Source organism: Glycine max, chromosome 4 (genome assembly GCF_000004515.6).
Source record: "Glycine max cultivar Williams 82 chromosome 4, Glycine_max_v4.0, whole genome shotgun sequence".
NCBI lineage: Eukaryota > Viridiplantae > Streptophyta > Magnoliopsida > Fabales > Fabaceae > Glycine > Glycine max.
In genome coordinates this window covers 49572460-49587013 of record NC_016091.4, presented here as the reverse complement: position 1 = coordinate 49587013, position 14554 = coordinate 49572460, and the positions used below count along the sequence as shown (strand labels likewise).

General features: G+C 33.4%; 3 protein-coding genes across 3 annotated transcripts; 2 read left to right on the top strand and 1 right to left on the bottom strand.

The window, feature by feature from the left end:
• The first annotated feature begins 2535 nt into the window (after positions 1-2535).
• LOC100813065 (probable inactive receptor kinase At4g23740) lies at positions 2536-6056 on the top strand. The gene is made up of 3 exons (XM_003522503.5): positions 2536-2941; positions 3526-4845; positions 5215-6056. The coding sequence occupies exons 2-3, from the start codon at positions 3606-3608 to the stop codon at positions 5874-5876; spliced, it is 1902 nt and encodes a 633-aa protein (XP_003522551.1). The 5' UTR covers positions 2536-2941; positions 3526-3605; the 3' UTR covers positions 5877-6056.
• Positions 6057-7098: 1042 nt separating this feature from the next.
• Positions 7099-9156, bottom strand: LOC100812525 (myosin IC heavy chain). Its single transcript, XM_003522502.5, has 4 exons — positions 8898-9156; positions 8480-8780; positions 7564-7622; positions 7099-7393 (listed from the first exon to the last, which is right to left on the bottom strand). Exons 1-4 carry the CDS (start codon positions 9049-9051, stop codon positions 7362-7364), a joined length of 546 nt encoding a protein of 181 aa, XP_003522550.1. The 5' UTR covers positions 9052-9156; the 3' UTR covers positions 7099-7361.
• Positions 9157-10623: 1467 nt separating this feature from the next.
• LOC100499824 (ubiquitin-conjugating enzyme E2) lies at positions 10624-14143 on the top strand. The gene is made up of 5 exons (NM_001249583.2): positions 10624-10818; positions 10913-10991; positions 11997-12124; positions 12508-12612; positions 13479-14143. Exons 2-5 carry the CDS (start codon positions 10922-10924, stop codon positions 13620-13622), a joined length of 447 nt encoding a protein of 148 aa, NP_001236512.1. The 5' UTR covers positions 10624-10818; positions 10913-10921; the 3' UTR covers positions 13623-14143.
• The last annotated feature ends 411 nt before the right edge of the window (positions 14144-14554 follow it).

Below are 14554 nucleotides of genomic sequence, written 5' to 3'. Positions count from 1 at the left end.
ACGGAAGTGGAAGAAAATTGTGACTTTCTCAAACTTTTAGTAGCTAAATATATAGAGATTAATTAAACATTTTTATATGCATTTTAGTATCAATAATAATCTCTCCAAGTGCAATATTTGACTCTTAATTTTGTTCACTTGGACTTAATAGATAAGTTTGATACAATAGGTCAACGGCTGCCATTGGTGATAGTAAATGTAATTTGTCTAAAGCGATGTTACATGTATAGGAAATGTGCATGAATAAATTGGTCTTGACAGCGAGGTGCTGCACATATGACAATAGAAATGTGGAATAAACCCTCTTTCTTCCATGGCCTGCTCAACATCATGTACCATGCTGTCAATATCCAACTACCGAATATCAACGTTCTTATGTTTTGTTTGGTGATGATAATAATAATAATAATAATATTTTTACTGCACATATATAATACCTTGTAACAGCATTGTGTCGGTGGAATTTTTGGGAAGAGTAATAGTACAATTAATCAATTTACATTATAGTTAAATAGTTTTAATATTCCACTCTCAATAAATAATACCCCGTATAACTAATTTATCTAAAACAATTTGTAATTCAAATAAGGATTAAAAAAATTCATTTTTGAAAACTGATATTAATAATAACAATTGTCAAAATATTGTTAATGTATTTTAAAAATCATACATATAGATTTATAAATATATAATATTCTAATATAAGATAATTAAAGGACTGGATCTATTATTAAGTAATTAGGTCTCAATTTGAATTTTATAATTAGAAAATAATATGATTAAGAGAGCAAGCTCTCTAAGTAATCAGCTAGGTTTCTTACTAGATTGTAAGTCATCAATAAAGTGTATGAATATTTCACGCCTATAAGAGTATATATATATAATGAGAGTTATTTAATGAGTTGTTTAAAAAAAAGATTATTTTGATATGTCACGTATGATTTTGAGTGTTGCTTAAAATTGGAGACAGTTATTTATACAAGTAACCTTGTTTAACTTTGCATTAAATACAAGAGAAATATAATATTTATGAACTAAGTAACTTATTAATAAAAATATTTATTGAATAGAAAATTAATTAAGTTACTTGAGGTGAGAATTTCTTATATCAATACCAGTACTAGAAGTGCGCTAACAAAATTAAAGGAATTATTTTTTAAAGAGTATTTAATATATCCTATTAAATACATTCAATTACTTTGGTCCACCGTTCGTTTTTGTCTATTGCTTTGAAACATTTTTTTTTCTATTTGTTATTTTAAAATAACATTAATTACTACTATATTTTTAATCATGCCATATACTTATCAAGAAATAAAGATAAACAATGGTGTAACGAATATTGTTATCATAATAAAAAGAGAAATAAAAAATACATTAAGAAAACATAAATTATCTTGTTATAAATAAGAATATTGATTAAATTCTTAATTTATATGCTATAATTTTAAATGATAAATGAAAAGAAATAATGAGTGAAAAATATTTATGATTCTTCTTATAATATTCATTTACTAGTTCTCTTACTAAATAAAGCATTATGTTTTTACATATTAATTTAATTTAATTTTTCCTTCAATAGTTTTTTTTAAAGTATCAGAAGGGTTAACATAAAAATATTATTAAAAAACATAGCACTACTTAAGAAATAAATAAATATATTTTCTGTTTTCGATAAAATACCTGATTTCTTTTTCAATAAATACTTTACTTTATATATAGTATACTTATTTGTAGCACTTGCCTTGAAGAGATTTTTTCATTACTTCAATTTATTTCATATCATTACCATTTAGTAACAAAATCAATTGTAAATTAAATTTATTTAAACAGTTGCTTAAGTGGCATAGTTATATATAGCAAGTATACAGCCCTGATAATTCTTTGACCGAGTATTTTTTCTTTGGTCGGTTAGAATTTAATGACTCTCCACCATATAATACTAGAGTGTACTACATGGTCTCTCTGTTTAAAGTAAGTTCAAGTGGTTAGGAGAAATTCTTCTGTCCTCTCTCGTATTGTAGAAAAATCTTAATCTTAATATTCTTAAGTCTTAACTATAGATTTTAACGACGCAAGGGAGAGAAAATGAGTGGTAGAAATGAACAGTGAAGATCTCTTCCTCCACTAATAAAAGGAGGTAATTGGAATTTTTCAGAAATCAGTGACTAACATTTTTTTTATCCTTGCCTTTGAAATTTGCATTGTTTCTAACAAACAATCCTATAATTGATTCTAGCAATATCCGTACGTAAAATGCGTTACGCCAGCAGGTATTCCCCTTATTTTACCCTAGGAAGGTTATCCGTGAGAGTTAGTGTGCATAGTTGTTTCATTACAATTCATATAAAAATTAATATATAACAATGCATATATAAGCGTGTATATAAAAATATAATACACATGTAAATCTTCATTACGCCAATAAATTATTGGTTCAAATAGTATTAAATTTGATTTAAAATCTCGCATTTGAGTCTTACTAATAAAAAAATAGTAGTTAAAAGGAGATAAGTTACTAAAATTGGTCACCCAAATAGTTGTTTCATTACTCTAAAACGCACTCTTGCATATGCACCCTCCTAATTGTACGGCATAAAATAATATCTAACCTTTGGCTTCTAAATGATTACAGAATGAGTTTCTCTTACTTCAATTGCATGTGGCACTGCTGTTCTCACAAGCAAATACAGCTCATCTTCTATCACTACCAATACACCATCATTGCAAAGACCCCAGTTTAGATTTCCTTCCTCTAACTGCTTCTGAAACAAGATGGACATGTGTCTGACATGGTCCTGGACCTACTTCATGCTTTTCTAGCTAACCCCCCAAATTCATCACTCTTTCTTTGTTCTTGAAGATTCGTACCATGTTTTTGGAGGACACTGTTCTCTTTGTCTTAACTAGTTTGCTGAATTTTGGGATCAAGAAGTGAGTTGTAAGTATTCCATTTTTTTTCTCTTTATGCTAAGTGTGTCAACTGTCAAGTGCTCTCTGCCTTTTAGCTTTTTATCTGTGTTCACTTGGATTAGTTCCAAAATGAAAGCAAAGAACAAACCCAAAATTTTAATATTTTTAATGCTTTTATTGTGCATACACTATACAGATAGAAAATATTTCTGCTATTCATGTTTCTGATTGGTTCCATATAATGGTGTATTTGTCTGCTGTCAAAAAAGTCTTGGTCACCAGCATTTTATTATTGGCTGCCTATTTAACTGACTTTTAGCTTCCAAGTTTAGGTTTGCATCGTTTTTGTTATACTAGTCATTAAGGAAAACCAATTGAGTAGATGAACCAAAAAACATGTTAACAAGGTTAATTTCAAGGTCAAACACGAGCTGCTAATTTTGACTCAACAGACACTTAGTATAATCTTAGTAAAATGCACACGGTACACATACAAACAAGCCCCATACACAATTGTCTTTGGTTCAGGTTTGCGTATGTAACGAAAACACTCCTGTTTATTAATTGTCTAATTAATCCTTCGTTATTTCTAAACTTTGGTTTCTTGTAAAGGTGAACAATATCTTGAGTAGAGACATTATTTTACATCCAAGTTGTGGTGAACTGTTGATCTTCTCTGTTGGAGCCGGAAAATGGACAAGAAGCTGCCCCTCTTGTTCATTTTTTCAGCAGCCTTGGTGATGGAAGCAGTGTTGTTGGTTAGTGTTGTGGCTGAACCAGTGGAAGATAAACAAGCTTTGCTTGATTTCCTTGACAACATGAGTCACTCTCCTCATGTCAACTGGGATGAGAACACTTCTGTTTGCCAAAGCTGGAGAGGAGTGATTTGCAACTCTGACGAGTCCCGAGTCATAGAACTTCGATTGCCTGGAGCTGGGTTGAGTGGTCCAATCTCTCCCAACACCCTCAGTCGCCTCTCGGCGCTTGAGGTTGTTAGTCTTAGATCAAATGGTATAAGTGGCCCTTTCCCTGATGGTTTCTCTGAGCTGAAAAACTTGACCAGCCTCTATCTCCAATCCAACAAGTTTTCTGGGTCGTTGCCATTGGATTTTTCAGTTTGGAATAACCTTAGTGTTGTCAATTTGTCCAACAATTCTTTCAATGGGAGCATCCCCTTTTCAATTTCAAATCTGACTCATCTCACCTCATTAGTCCTTGCCAACAACTCCCTTTCGGGTCAGATTCCTGATCTCAATATTCGTAGCCTGCGGGAGCTGAATCTAGCCAATAATAACCTTAGTGGGGTTGTGCCTAATTCCCTTCTTAGATTTCCTAGTTCGGCCTTTGCCGGTAACAATCTTACATCAGCACATGCACTCCCTCCAGCTTTTCCTATGGAGCCACCAGCTGCCTATCCGGCAAAGAAATCAAAAGGACTCAGTGAACCTGCATTGTTGGGTATCATCATTGGTGCTTGTGTGCTGGGGTTTGTCTTGATTGCAGTTTTCATGATTGTCTGCTGCTATCAGAATGCAGGTGTTAATGTGCAAGCAGTGAAATCCCAGAAAAAACATGCCACTCTGAAAACAGAATCTTCTGGAAGTCAAGACAAAAACAACAAAATTGTCTTCTTTGAGGGTTGCAATCTTGCATTTGATCTAGAGGATTTGTTGAGAGCTTCTGCTGAAATTCTTGGAAAGGGTACCTTTGGCATGACATATAAGGCTGCTCTAGAGGATGCAACCACTGTAGTGGTGAAGAGGTTGAAGGAGGTCACAGTCGGAAAACGAGATTTTGAACAGCAGATGGAGGTGGTGGGGAAAATTAAGCACGAAAATGTGGATGCAGTGAGGGCATATTATTATTCAAAGGAGGAGAAACTCATAGTATATGATTACTATCAACAAGGCAGTGTTTCTGCTTTGTTACATGGTATGTTCAACCTTTTCTCTTACCTAATTAAATTATCTTCAGCTTCTCTCATTTTTCTCAACAGGCAGGCTTACAAACTGGAAATGCATCAAACTTCTTGATAAGTTAAAATCAACTTAGCTTACACAAAAAGCTCTATTCATTTTACCTTCTTATTTTCCTTTTATAAGAAGTTTGCCCAAACAGTGCACAAGTCAGGGAAGCAATTCAGTCTGTCACATAAGTTGATTTTGGTTAATATTCATTTGTTTTCCTAATGCATCTTTCTTATAAGTTATGCTAACTAAGTTAATTGGATCCAATGAGGAGGCTTTCTTCACATATATAATTTTCTGGAAATGGCTAATGTGAGCATGTTGCATTATGCAGGCAAAGGAGGGGAAGGCAGAAGTTCTTTAGACTGGGATAGCCGCTTGAGAATTGCAATTGGTGCAGCCAGAGGCATTGCTTGCATCCACGCTCAACATGGAGGGAAACTCGTTCATGGAAACCTAAAGGCCTCAAACATCTTCTTCAACTCACAAGGATATGGATGCATATCTGATATTGGCTTGGCAACATTGATGAGTCCAATACCCATGCCAGCAATGAGAGCAACCGGATACCGTGCACCAGAAGTAACAGACACACGCAAAGCAACTCATGCATCTGATGTGTACAGCTTCGGGGTGCTGCTACTTGAGCTTCTGACTGGGAAATCCCCCATAAACAACACAGAAGGTGAGCAGGTTGTCCACTTAGTTAGATGGGTGAATTCTGTGGTTAGAGAGGAGTGGACTGCAGAAGTGTTTGATGTACAGCTGCTGAGGTATCCAAACATAGAGGAAGAAATGGTGGGGATGCTACAAATAGGGATGGCTTGTGCTGCAAGAATACCGGATCAGAGACCAAAGATGCCTGATGTGGTGAGAATGATAGAGGAGATTCGTCGTGTAAATACGCCAAATCTACCATCCACCGAGTCTAGATCAGAAGCTTCTACACCCACCCCTCGTGCAGTTGACATACCTTCTACCTCTGTTCAACAATGAGATTCTTTTGTTCTGCTCAATAGTTGTTAAGATGTAATCAATTCGATCATATTCATAACAGGAGAAATGATATCAATCTAATGGACTTATGGTCCTTGGAAGTTAGTAAAAACAAATTGGTGCTGAGTAATTGGGTCCCTTTGCAAGTGATTATTGTATTGTTATTCATTCTTTCTCAAACATTGAAAAATTTAAATACTAGTTATATCGGAGTATAGACACACGATAGTCTAAAAACTACCTCGACAAGTGTTGTCATGAACTGCACATACGACACCTAATACGTTCAGTAATTCCCTCAGACCACTTTGATCGATTAAAACTAGCCATTCTGTCAATGAAAGATTTGTTCCGCTAGTCAATATTTTTTTTTATAAAAAAAACACCTTTTCATACTTCATAATTTTTTTTCTTTATATTTGGAGTTCTTATTTATGAATTATTTTTATTACTGTATCTGGTAGAACTTGTTACACCTCAACATGAAGCTAAATTTTCACCAATTTACATTCTGATAAATCAAAACTATACTGTCAATTTAATATTTTTAATAAATGATTCGAAAAATCAATATCCGCCATTCTGTCTAAATTGCTAAAAGGGATAAGAAAAATAACATTGCAGACAACTGCCAGATTTGTTTTATTTTAACGCTCACAGTTTTCCTTAATCCTTATACATGTACTATTGGTGTAAACTTCGATAATAACAAACACAGGGAAAATTTATTAATTCCTCTATATTTGGGGAAAGGGATACAGAATTTTGGGGCCTGCTGATGAACCATGAGGTATGAGCCTTGTTCACAACACTAGAGCTCGTTTGGTTAAATTTTTTGGAAATCACAAAATCCAAACCAACGGTACCACCTATTTGTTGAAGGGGGAAATGCAAAGCATTTTCAACATTTGCAATGTAATTGATAGTTTTGTTTCGTCTGTAAAGACTTAGCACACAATTTCACCATTTGGGTTCACAACTTCAATGATATCAATCCAGTTTGCAACAACTCAGATTAGATGAGGCAAATTGAGACTGAGCCTCTATATTGGGGTGCTGACGCAAGTTAAAGTATATTTAACATCAACATAGTTGGGGATAGTACCATCATAAAAACAAGGTCCACACAAAACGGAGACGGTGAAGGTATTGAATGTAAATGGACTTGGGGGAAGTCGTGAAGTTTAGCAACGAACGGCTAAAGATTAAAAGACTAGAGACAGGAAACAAGCTACATATGATATCGTGTTAGCTTAAAAAATTAGATATAATTCCATTTCATACATCCAGTTGAATCTGGTTTCAGATTGAAACTATATATTTCTGCTCTTCTAAAATTTCTGATAAAAGAATAATAGCGTAATTAATCTTTGGAAAGGAAACACTGTACCAAAAGAACCTTTCCTACACAATCGATTAACAATCATTTCCTGTACGGGTCTCCTACCAAGTTTACAGATGTTATCACGAAAATAGAAAAGAAGTTCACTTCCTCAAAATTCTTGTTTTGACGCCCCCTGAAATATATTAAAAGAGAAAATAAGAGAAGATTCAGAAATATACAGCAGAAAGTACTACAAAACAGAGAAATAAGAAAGCATGGAATAGTAACAGAGATGATAATTCCCCTTCCAAGCACCTACTCCACCTTAAAAAAAACTAAAGGAAAAAAAAATTCGCCACACACCTTCAGCTTCCTCAAATTCAATTTCCTTAACCAAGTCAGATGCTGCATTATACTCAAACCTACCAAGGAATTGCAAAACATGTATTTAGTGATAAATTAAATTCAAGAGGAAGTTTCACGACAACTGTTAAAAACAATACTAAGCAGCAAAATTGCTATAAAGACTGCAGAAAACACTAATCAAACTTGTATAAACAATTTTAAACTTGGGGTCAGATAATGTTCCAATAAGGCTTAAGTTATTACAATTCTAACTATCTTATAATTCCTTGAGTCAAGGGATTAGGGAATGCAGTGGTGTTGCAGACATCTGCCATGCAGGTATATACTGTGTGTATACCCCAGGTGCCATTTTCATGTACATCAGGACCTACCTTGCGGGAATTAGAATTTCAGAAATGAGATCATGCTTTATAGGAGTCAAGGAATATCTTTAAAATGGTATAACAAAATTACTCAGAATTTCCATTAGCAATGCACCATAATTCTCATACATAATCAATACTTTTATACAGCTACCAGAGTCATACCAGATATAATCCTACATACCTGAGATAGACAAAGACGGAATACTAGGAATAGTACCCAAAAAAAGGGTATTAACATCTCCCTTTAAAGCAGGAATTTCAAAATGAAAGGTTACCAAAAAATTCAATTGTTTGCTAGCATGTATATACTACATTTCTAAACACATTCTGTAGAAATCCTCAGGGAACCATTAGTCCGCTACAAAAATTTTAATACAGGACAGAAAGGCATCACTGTTTTTGCTCCATAGTCTGAGCATTTTTGTGTTAAAACTTGGAAGTGGGGAAGTGCAGGATCCAAACATGCCCCGTTGCTAGATCATGTAAGCAATCACATACGACAATGGATGAAGCAATGAATCGCTGCAATAGCCGAAAATTCAAATTACCTATTGGAAGAAACCACCTCGAGTTCATAAGCTTCAACAAAGGCAGCGACGATTTCATTCTTTCTAGCGCTAGCTATAAGTAAATCATACTCTGTCGGAATTATAACTGCAAGAAAGTTATCACTTAGTTCACTCAGACAAATCTTCTCAACCGCTGCAAGGGCTATCCTCCGCTTAAGCGAATCAGTCTCAGGGTCAACAATGTAAATCGCAAAATCCGTAACCAACAGAATGCGGCATTTCATCTTCCCCGAACCCGTGAACTTCAAAACTCTATCCGCAAATAGAACAATCTGGTCCCCTGAAAACAAAAACATCATTCAGAATTGTAACGCAATATTGACACTGCAACCGCATGCTTAAATTAAAAGACACGAAATTAAAAATTAATAATGGAATAAGAGTAAGTCATTTTAACCTTGCTTGTTCAAAAGCTTCATCAAGTAGGGGTGAGAAGGGACGTCAATGTAGTCCCGTTTACGGAGCTGAGAGGAATCAGCGTCTGGAACGTCGTCGTTTTTGGGAACGTCGTCGTCGTTTTTGGGATCGTCGATTTGGACCCGCCTTGACATTCTCAACCGTGTTTGCCAAAACAGAAAGAAACGTTGAGAATTTGAGATGGGAGTGGTTACCTTATGAGTTGAGATCAATGAGCCAACTCGCCCGCGTTCAACCGTGTGTTGGCCCCACCCAGCTGGCACTAGCTCATTATTTCTAGTGCTCACTTGTGTGGATTTTTTTTTTTTAGGGTATTGGTAACGAGTATATTTGGTTACATTGATTAAGAAATGAAAATCAAAAAATATTTATTATTTAAAATATAAATGTAAAAAAAGTTATGAAAACTATAGTTTTTCGTATTTTAAATAATTTTTTTTTAAATTTCTTAACTAATATTCTAAATACATTAATTATTATTTGTCTTTTTTAATTACATGCATAATTTATACGAAATATAATTAAAAATAATTTTTTGTTGTAAAATACACAAGAAAAATTTACCCAACTCTTTCTATCTGTGGCAGTTACCTTCCGCAGTATGATTTCTACTTCATATCAAAATCCACTGATTTGTAATAATAATTGCATTGAAATAGAAGTTTCTAGACCAGGATAACACGTGGATAGCGTAGAAAATTAAGAGCACATGCTTCATATGGAAAAGAAAAGAATGAAAAGTAGAGAACGATGTATGGATAAATTGTACTAATTTTATTTATTTTAAATAATTAAAATGAAAATAATATTTAAAGCGAATTTACGGATTAAAAGCGAATCTTAATTGCTTAAAAACGTATTAAATTATGTTAGATTTATAGATATTGAATACGTAATATCTTTTTTTTTACCTAATGATTTTATTCCTTACCTTTTTATGGTACATGCATCTATCAATAAAATTCAATAATGCATGGGCAAGCAGAAAGTTTTAATGTTTTAATAATTATGTACCGTTCGTACTAGTATAGTAGTGTTGTAAATTATATTTCTCACTCTAACATCTAATTTTGATTTATTAAACATATTATAATTATAATTATTTAAAATGAATATGATAAAACTAAAATTACGTCTTTTATCGTTGACCGAAAACATAAATTGATAAAGATAAGGTGCCAAATAAATGAATATGATAATTTTAATTAATTGTCACTAAAATGAATTAAAGAAAGAAGACATCATCACGTTACTAGGAAATATAACCCATAAATTATTATAAAATGATAATGAATTGCATATTTAGATTATCATATTCAATGTTACTACAATATACGTTAACAAGTTTACATAAAAAATATTTAAATGATATAATAAAAATTATGGATGGGTTAAAAAAGATGAGAACACGGTTAGGCATAGACAGTTGATATTGAATTAGTTTATTTAAATTTATTTATTAAAACAAAAACTTATTTTAATAAAATAAATATATTTTTAAATATATTTATTTTAAAATTTAAACAAATTCACCATGCAAGAAAAATAGAAGCGGAAAGAAAGAAAGATGGTTCCTTTTGGGGTGCCACCTTTTGACCTCGGCCTTGGCCCTTGGGTAGGAAAAAAGGAAAGGGTTTCGTACAGAAAACGCCAAGTAAGGGACCCACAACCGCTCTATTTGGGAAAGTAATATACATATATTAATTAATAAATTAAGGGGAAAAAAGGAACAATAATAATAGCAATAACAATAGCAACGAGAAAAAATTAACGAGGGAGGGGAGAAGAGAAAGAAGGAAGGAGACATTTATAAAAAGCTCTTTCCCTTCCCCTAAATCCCTCACACTCATTCCATTTTTACCTTTCTCTCTCGCTCGCAAACGCAAATAATAAAAAACAAGGTAATCATCATACCTATCCACCGAGATCTATTCATCTCTTTTATGTTTCGTTGCGTTGTGTTTAGGTTCTGATCTGATCTTTGATTTTCTTTAGGTTTTAGCCATGGCATCGAAGCGGATCTTGAAGGAACTCAAGGATCTCCAAAAGGATCCTCCTACCTCATGCAGCGCCGGTATTTTGTTTTGTGATTTTGGTTTTGATGCAAGTACTTTATACGATCCATGATTTTCTATCGCGGAATGATCGTGTATTATGTTTTGGGAATTCGGACAATTTTTTAGCCGTTCGTAGATTATACTTCCGCTTAGGGTAACAGAGTGATCTAAGCATGACTTGGTGACGCTAAAGCTGAATCGGTTGTGCTGATTTTGTGTTAAAAATTAAGATGTGTGTACATGTATGAGGGACTTATGATGATCGGGTGGTTTTATGTGGATTGCTCAACAAATTATTGTGGACTTCTGTGTTATTCTTCCTTTTCATTTAAGCCTTACATGGTTTTTTTTTTTTTTTTTGCTTGATAAATGATAATGTTATTGCCAGGATCATGCCTCTGTTACGCGCTACCTTGCTTGTGCGTTTCATAAGCAAACTTGCAATAAAGAATTTCGAATTACCGCCGTTGAGGACTGATTAGTGTTGCATTTGTACATGTTGTTCTAATGTTGTTACCATCTTAGTGTGATCCAACAATCTCTGTGATCATTAATGTCCGGCACTATTATAACTCTTATTTCTCATTTGGATCTCTGCTTGTGCTGTTCTGTAACTTTATTGGAGGGTGATTGAAACTAATTTCTCTCCGAAGTCACTTAATATCTCTTTTAAGATTTTCATATGACCTCTATTTATTGGTAGACAGACAATTAATGTTATAATTCTTATGTGTATTTGGATTGGTTTATTTTGAAGAGTTGTATTATATCGTAGCTTCCTAATCATGTTGCTTTTCTTTAAGTTATAAAATATAGTTGGATAAAACTGTGTTCTCGTCCATATCGGCAAGCTATAAGCCTACCGATTGAGAGGCATGAGAAACTATTCTGTGCGTATTTATTTTATTAGGAATAGGAATCTGTCCAGTATAGTTATGTGGTGTTGTCATTTAGTAGTAGAAGAACTTTGTGCTTATCCCATATTTGTTCTGTTTTTTTTTTTTTTTCCCAAAACGTTGTAGGTCCTGTTGCTGAAGACATGTTTCACTGGCAAGCAACAATTATGGGTCCTCCAGACAGTCCTTATGCTGGAGGTGTTTTCCTAGTCACTATTCATTTCCCTCCAGATTATCCCTTTAAGCCACCCAAGGTTTGTATTTATTGAGGTTTCTATTTCTGTAATGTTTCTACATTTCCTTTAATTCTGTACCAGTTTTTTTTTAAAAAAAATTATGTCATGATACATTTTTCCCACTTATTTGGATTATTTGGAGGTTTTATGTTCTAAGAGATCCTTTTAGTAGTGAATGTTTCTTCTTTGAAACACTCATTTCTTAACAAGAATTAAATTTTAATGTTTGGTCTCAATTTTCAAAAGCAGGACAAAATCCAGCATTTATATTGTTGAAAGATTTAATGAGAATTTTTCCTTCTGTGTATATATAAAAACAATCTATATTGTATGCCATCATGAACACTGTAGAATTCCTTTGATGATCTTGTGTATACTCATCGATTGTGAATGTCTTTCAGGTTGCATTCAGGACGAAGGTATTTCACCCAAATATAAATAGCAATGGAAGCATTTGCCTTGACATATTGAAGGAGCAGTGGAGCCCTGCGCTAACTATTTCAAAGGTATGTTTCTTGATTATTTTACATCAGCTTTTATTCCGTAAACTATGTTTTAATCATGCCTCCAATGTAAACCATCTAAACTTAGATGTGACAATTTCACAGCTTTCATGACCAACAACATTTTAGGGTTAACTAAGTTTTTAGTCCCTAAACTTTTTCAAAAAAAACTTTTGCTTGTATTTATTTAATGACATTTCAAGGACTAAAAACTGAAATTTTCAAAAGTTTAGGGACTAAAAACCTTAATGGAGAAAAGTTGAGGGACATTGACCAGTCAAACAAAAGTTTAGGGACTAAAAACCTTAATGGAAAAAAGTTAAATGACCTTAACCAGTCAAACAAAAGTTTAGGGACTAAATCAAATTTCGAAAAAGTTTAGTGACTAAAAACTTAGTTAACCCATATTTTTATTAGGCTCATGATTCTAATAATTTGTATTCAATTTTGATGTATAAGGCTATAAGTTTTTTAAGTTATGTAATCATATGTCTCTGCCTCAAAAGATGTTTGACCTCTTGGAATTTAGTATTGTAGTCAAATTTTTTTATGATATATTAACACAGAATTGAAAGATGGTGTAAAATCATTTTCATTGTTAGTAGACAAACTTAAAATCATTGTATTTCTCTGAAATGAATTATGAATGGCTGATTTGCATGAAGTTTGCAACTATATTGTTAATTTTGAGTAACTCATGGAAGGGGACCACTATATGTAGCTTGATAGCTGATTCTTTCAAGCAGTCAGGCAGTTATGTAGCTCTTGCAGTTGGAGTTTTAACCATCACCAGTCTTAAGTACTCCTTATTCAGAACAAGATGTTAAATTGCAACTAAGCATTGTTTACTTTGTCTTTTACATGTTTAGGTGTTGCTCTCAATTTGTTCCCTGTTGACGGACCCTAATCCTGACGATCCTTTGGTCCCTGAAATTGCCCACATGTACAAGACAGACAGGAACAAGTACGAGTCAACTGCCAGAAGCTGGACCCAGAAATATGCCATGGGTTAAGTGACCTTGTGGTATGTTTGAGGGAGAGCCTTTCTACTCTCAGTGTTTAGGTCTCTCAGCCCTTGTAGGAATATTTGTCGTTTTAAATCATGATTAAGGCCCCTCCAGTTGAAGATGAATGGGGGAAAACGTTTCTCCTGCTGTTTGTATTGCAAATGTTCATGGTAATTTAGAACAGTGAAATGTTGCCCCAATTAAATGTTATGCTCAAGTTTTTAACCGTTCTATTAAGTGCCATTTCATGTTTTTCTTTTGTCATTTATGAACTTAAGCCTTAATTTAAGAGTTGCTCATCACCTGGTAGTTTTTGACCCTTTGTTCAAACATCTGGCGCGGATCAAATATAAGTTTAGTTGGATTCTCTAAAGTGAGGTAGGTGTTTTAAAAAATTTAGTGTAAAATTCTAAGTTATGACTGCTGAATGCTATTAAGAAAATTAGGAGGGTAAATTATCGTATATTCATCATCTATTACACCAGTTTTTAATATAATCTTTTGATACCACCAAGCGTGTTCCAGACAAAAAAAAAATTCTAATCTCTGATTAACAACTTTTTACTTTCTGAAAATGTACCTTTAATTACATCTGATTTACAACATTTAGTTCTATTCATATTGCTTATTATTGTTATAATGTGTTTATGATATATTATATTATCAGCTTGCCCTTTTCCCCCGGAACTCTGCTAGTTCTATTCTGCTCTTGCTATTTGTTACTTCGCTGCTGCTCGCCCCTGCGCAATCCGTTATGTATGATTTGTTTTGTTTTCTTTCATTCCGTGTGATTTGTTTGTTTGTTTAATTTCTATACTCTATCAAATAACAATCTCTAATGTTTTGGGCTTTTGGCCCAAAGATCTCGATTCAAAGATTCATAAATTTTATGCATGCTTAGAGAAATCTAATAAGAGACACTTATAAGGAGACATTAA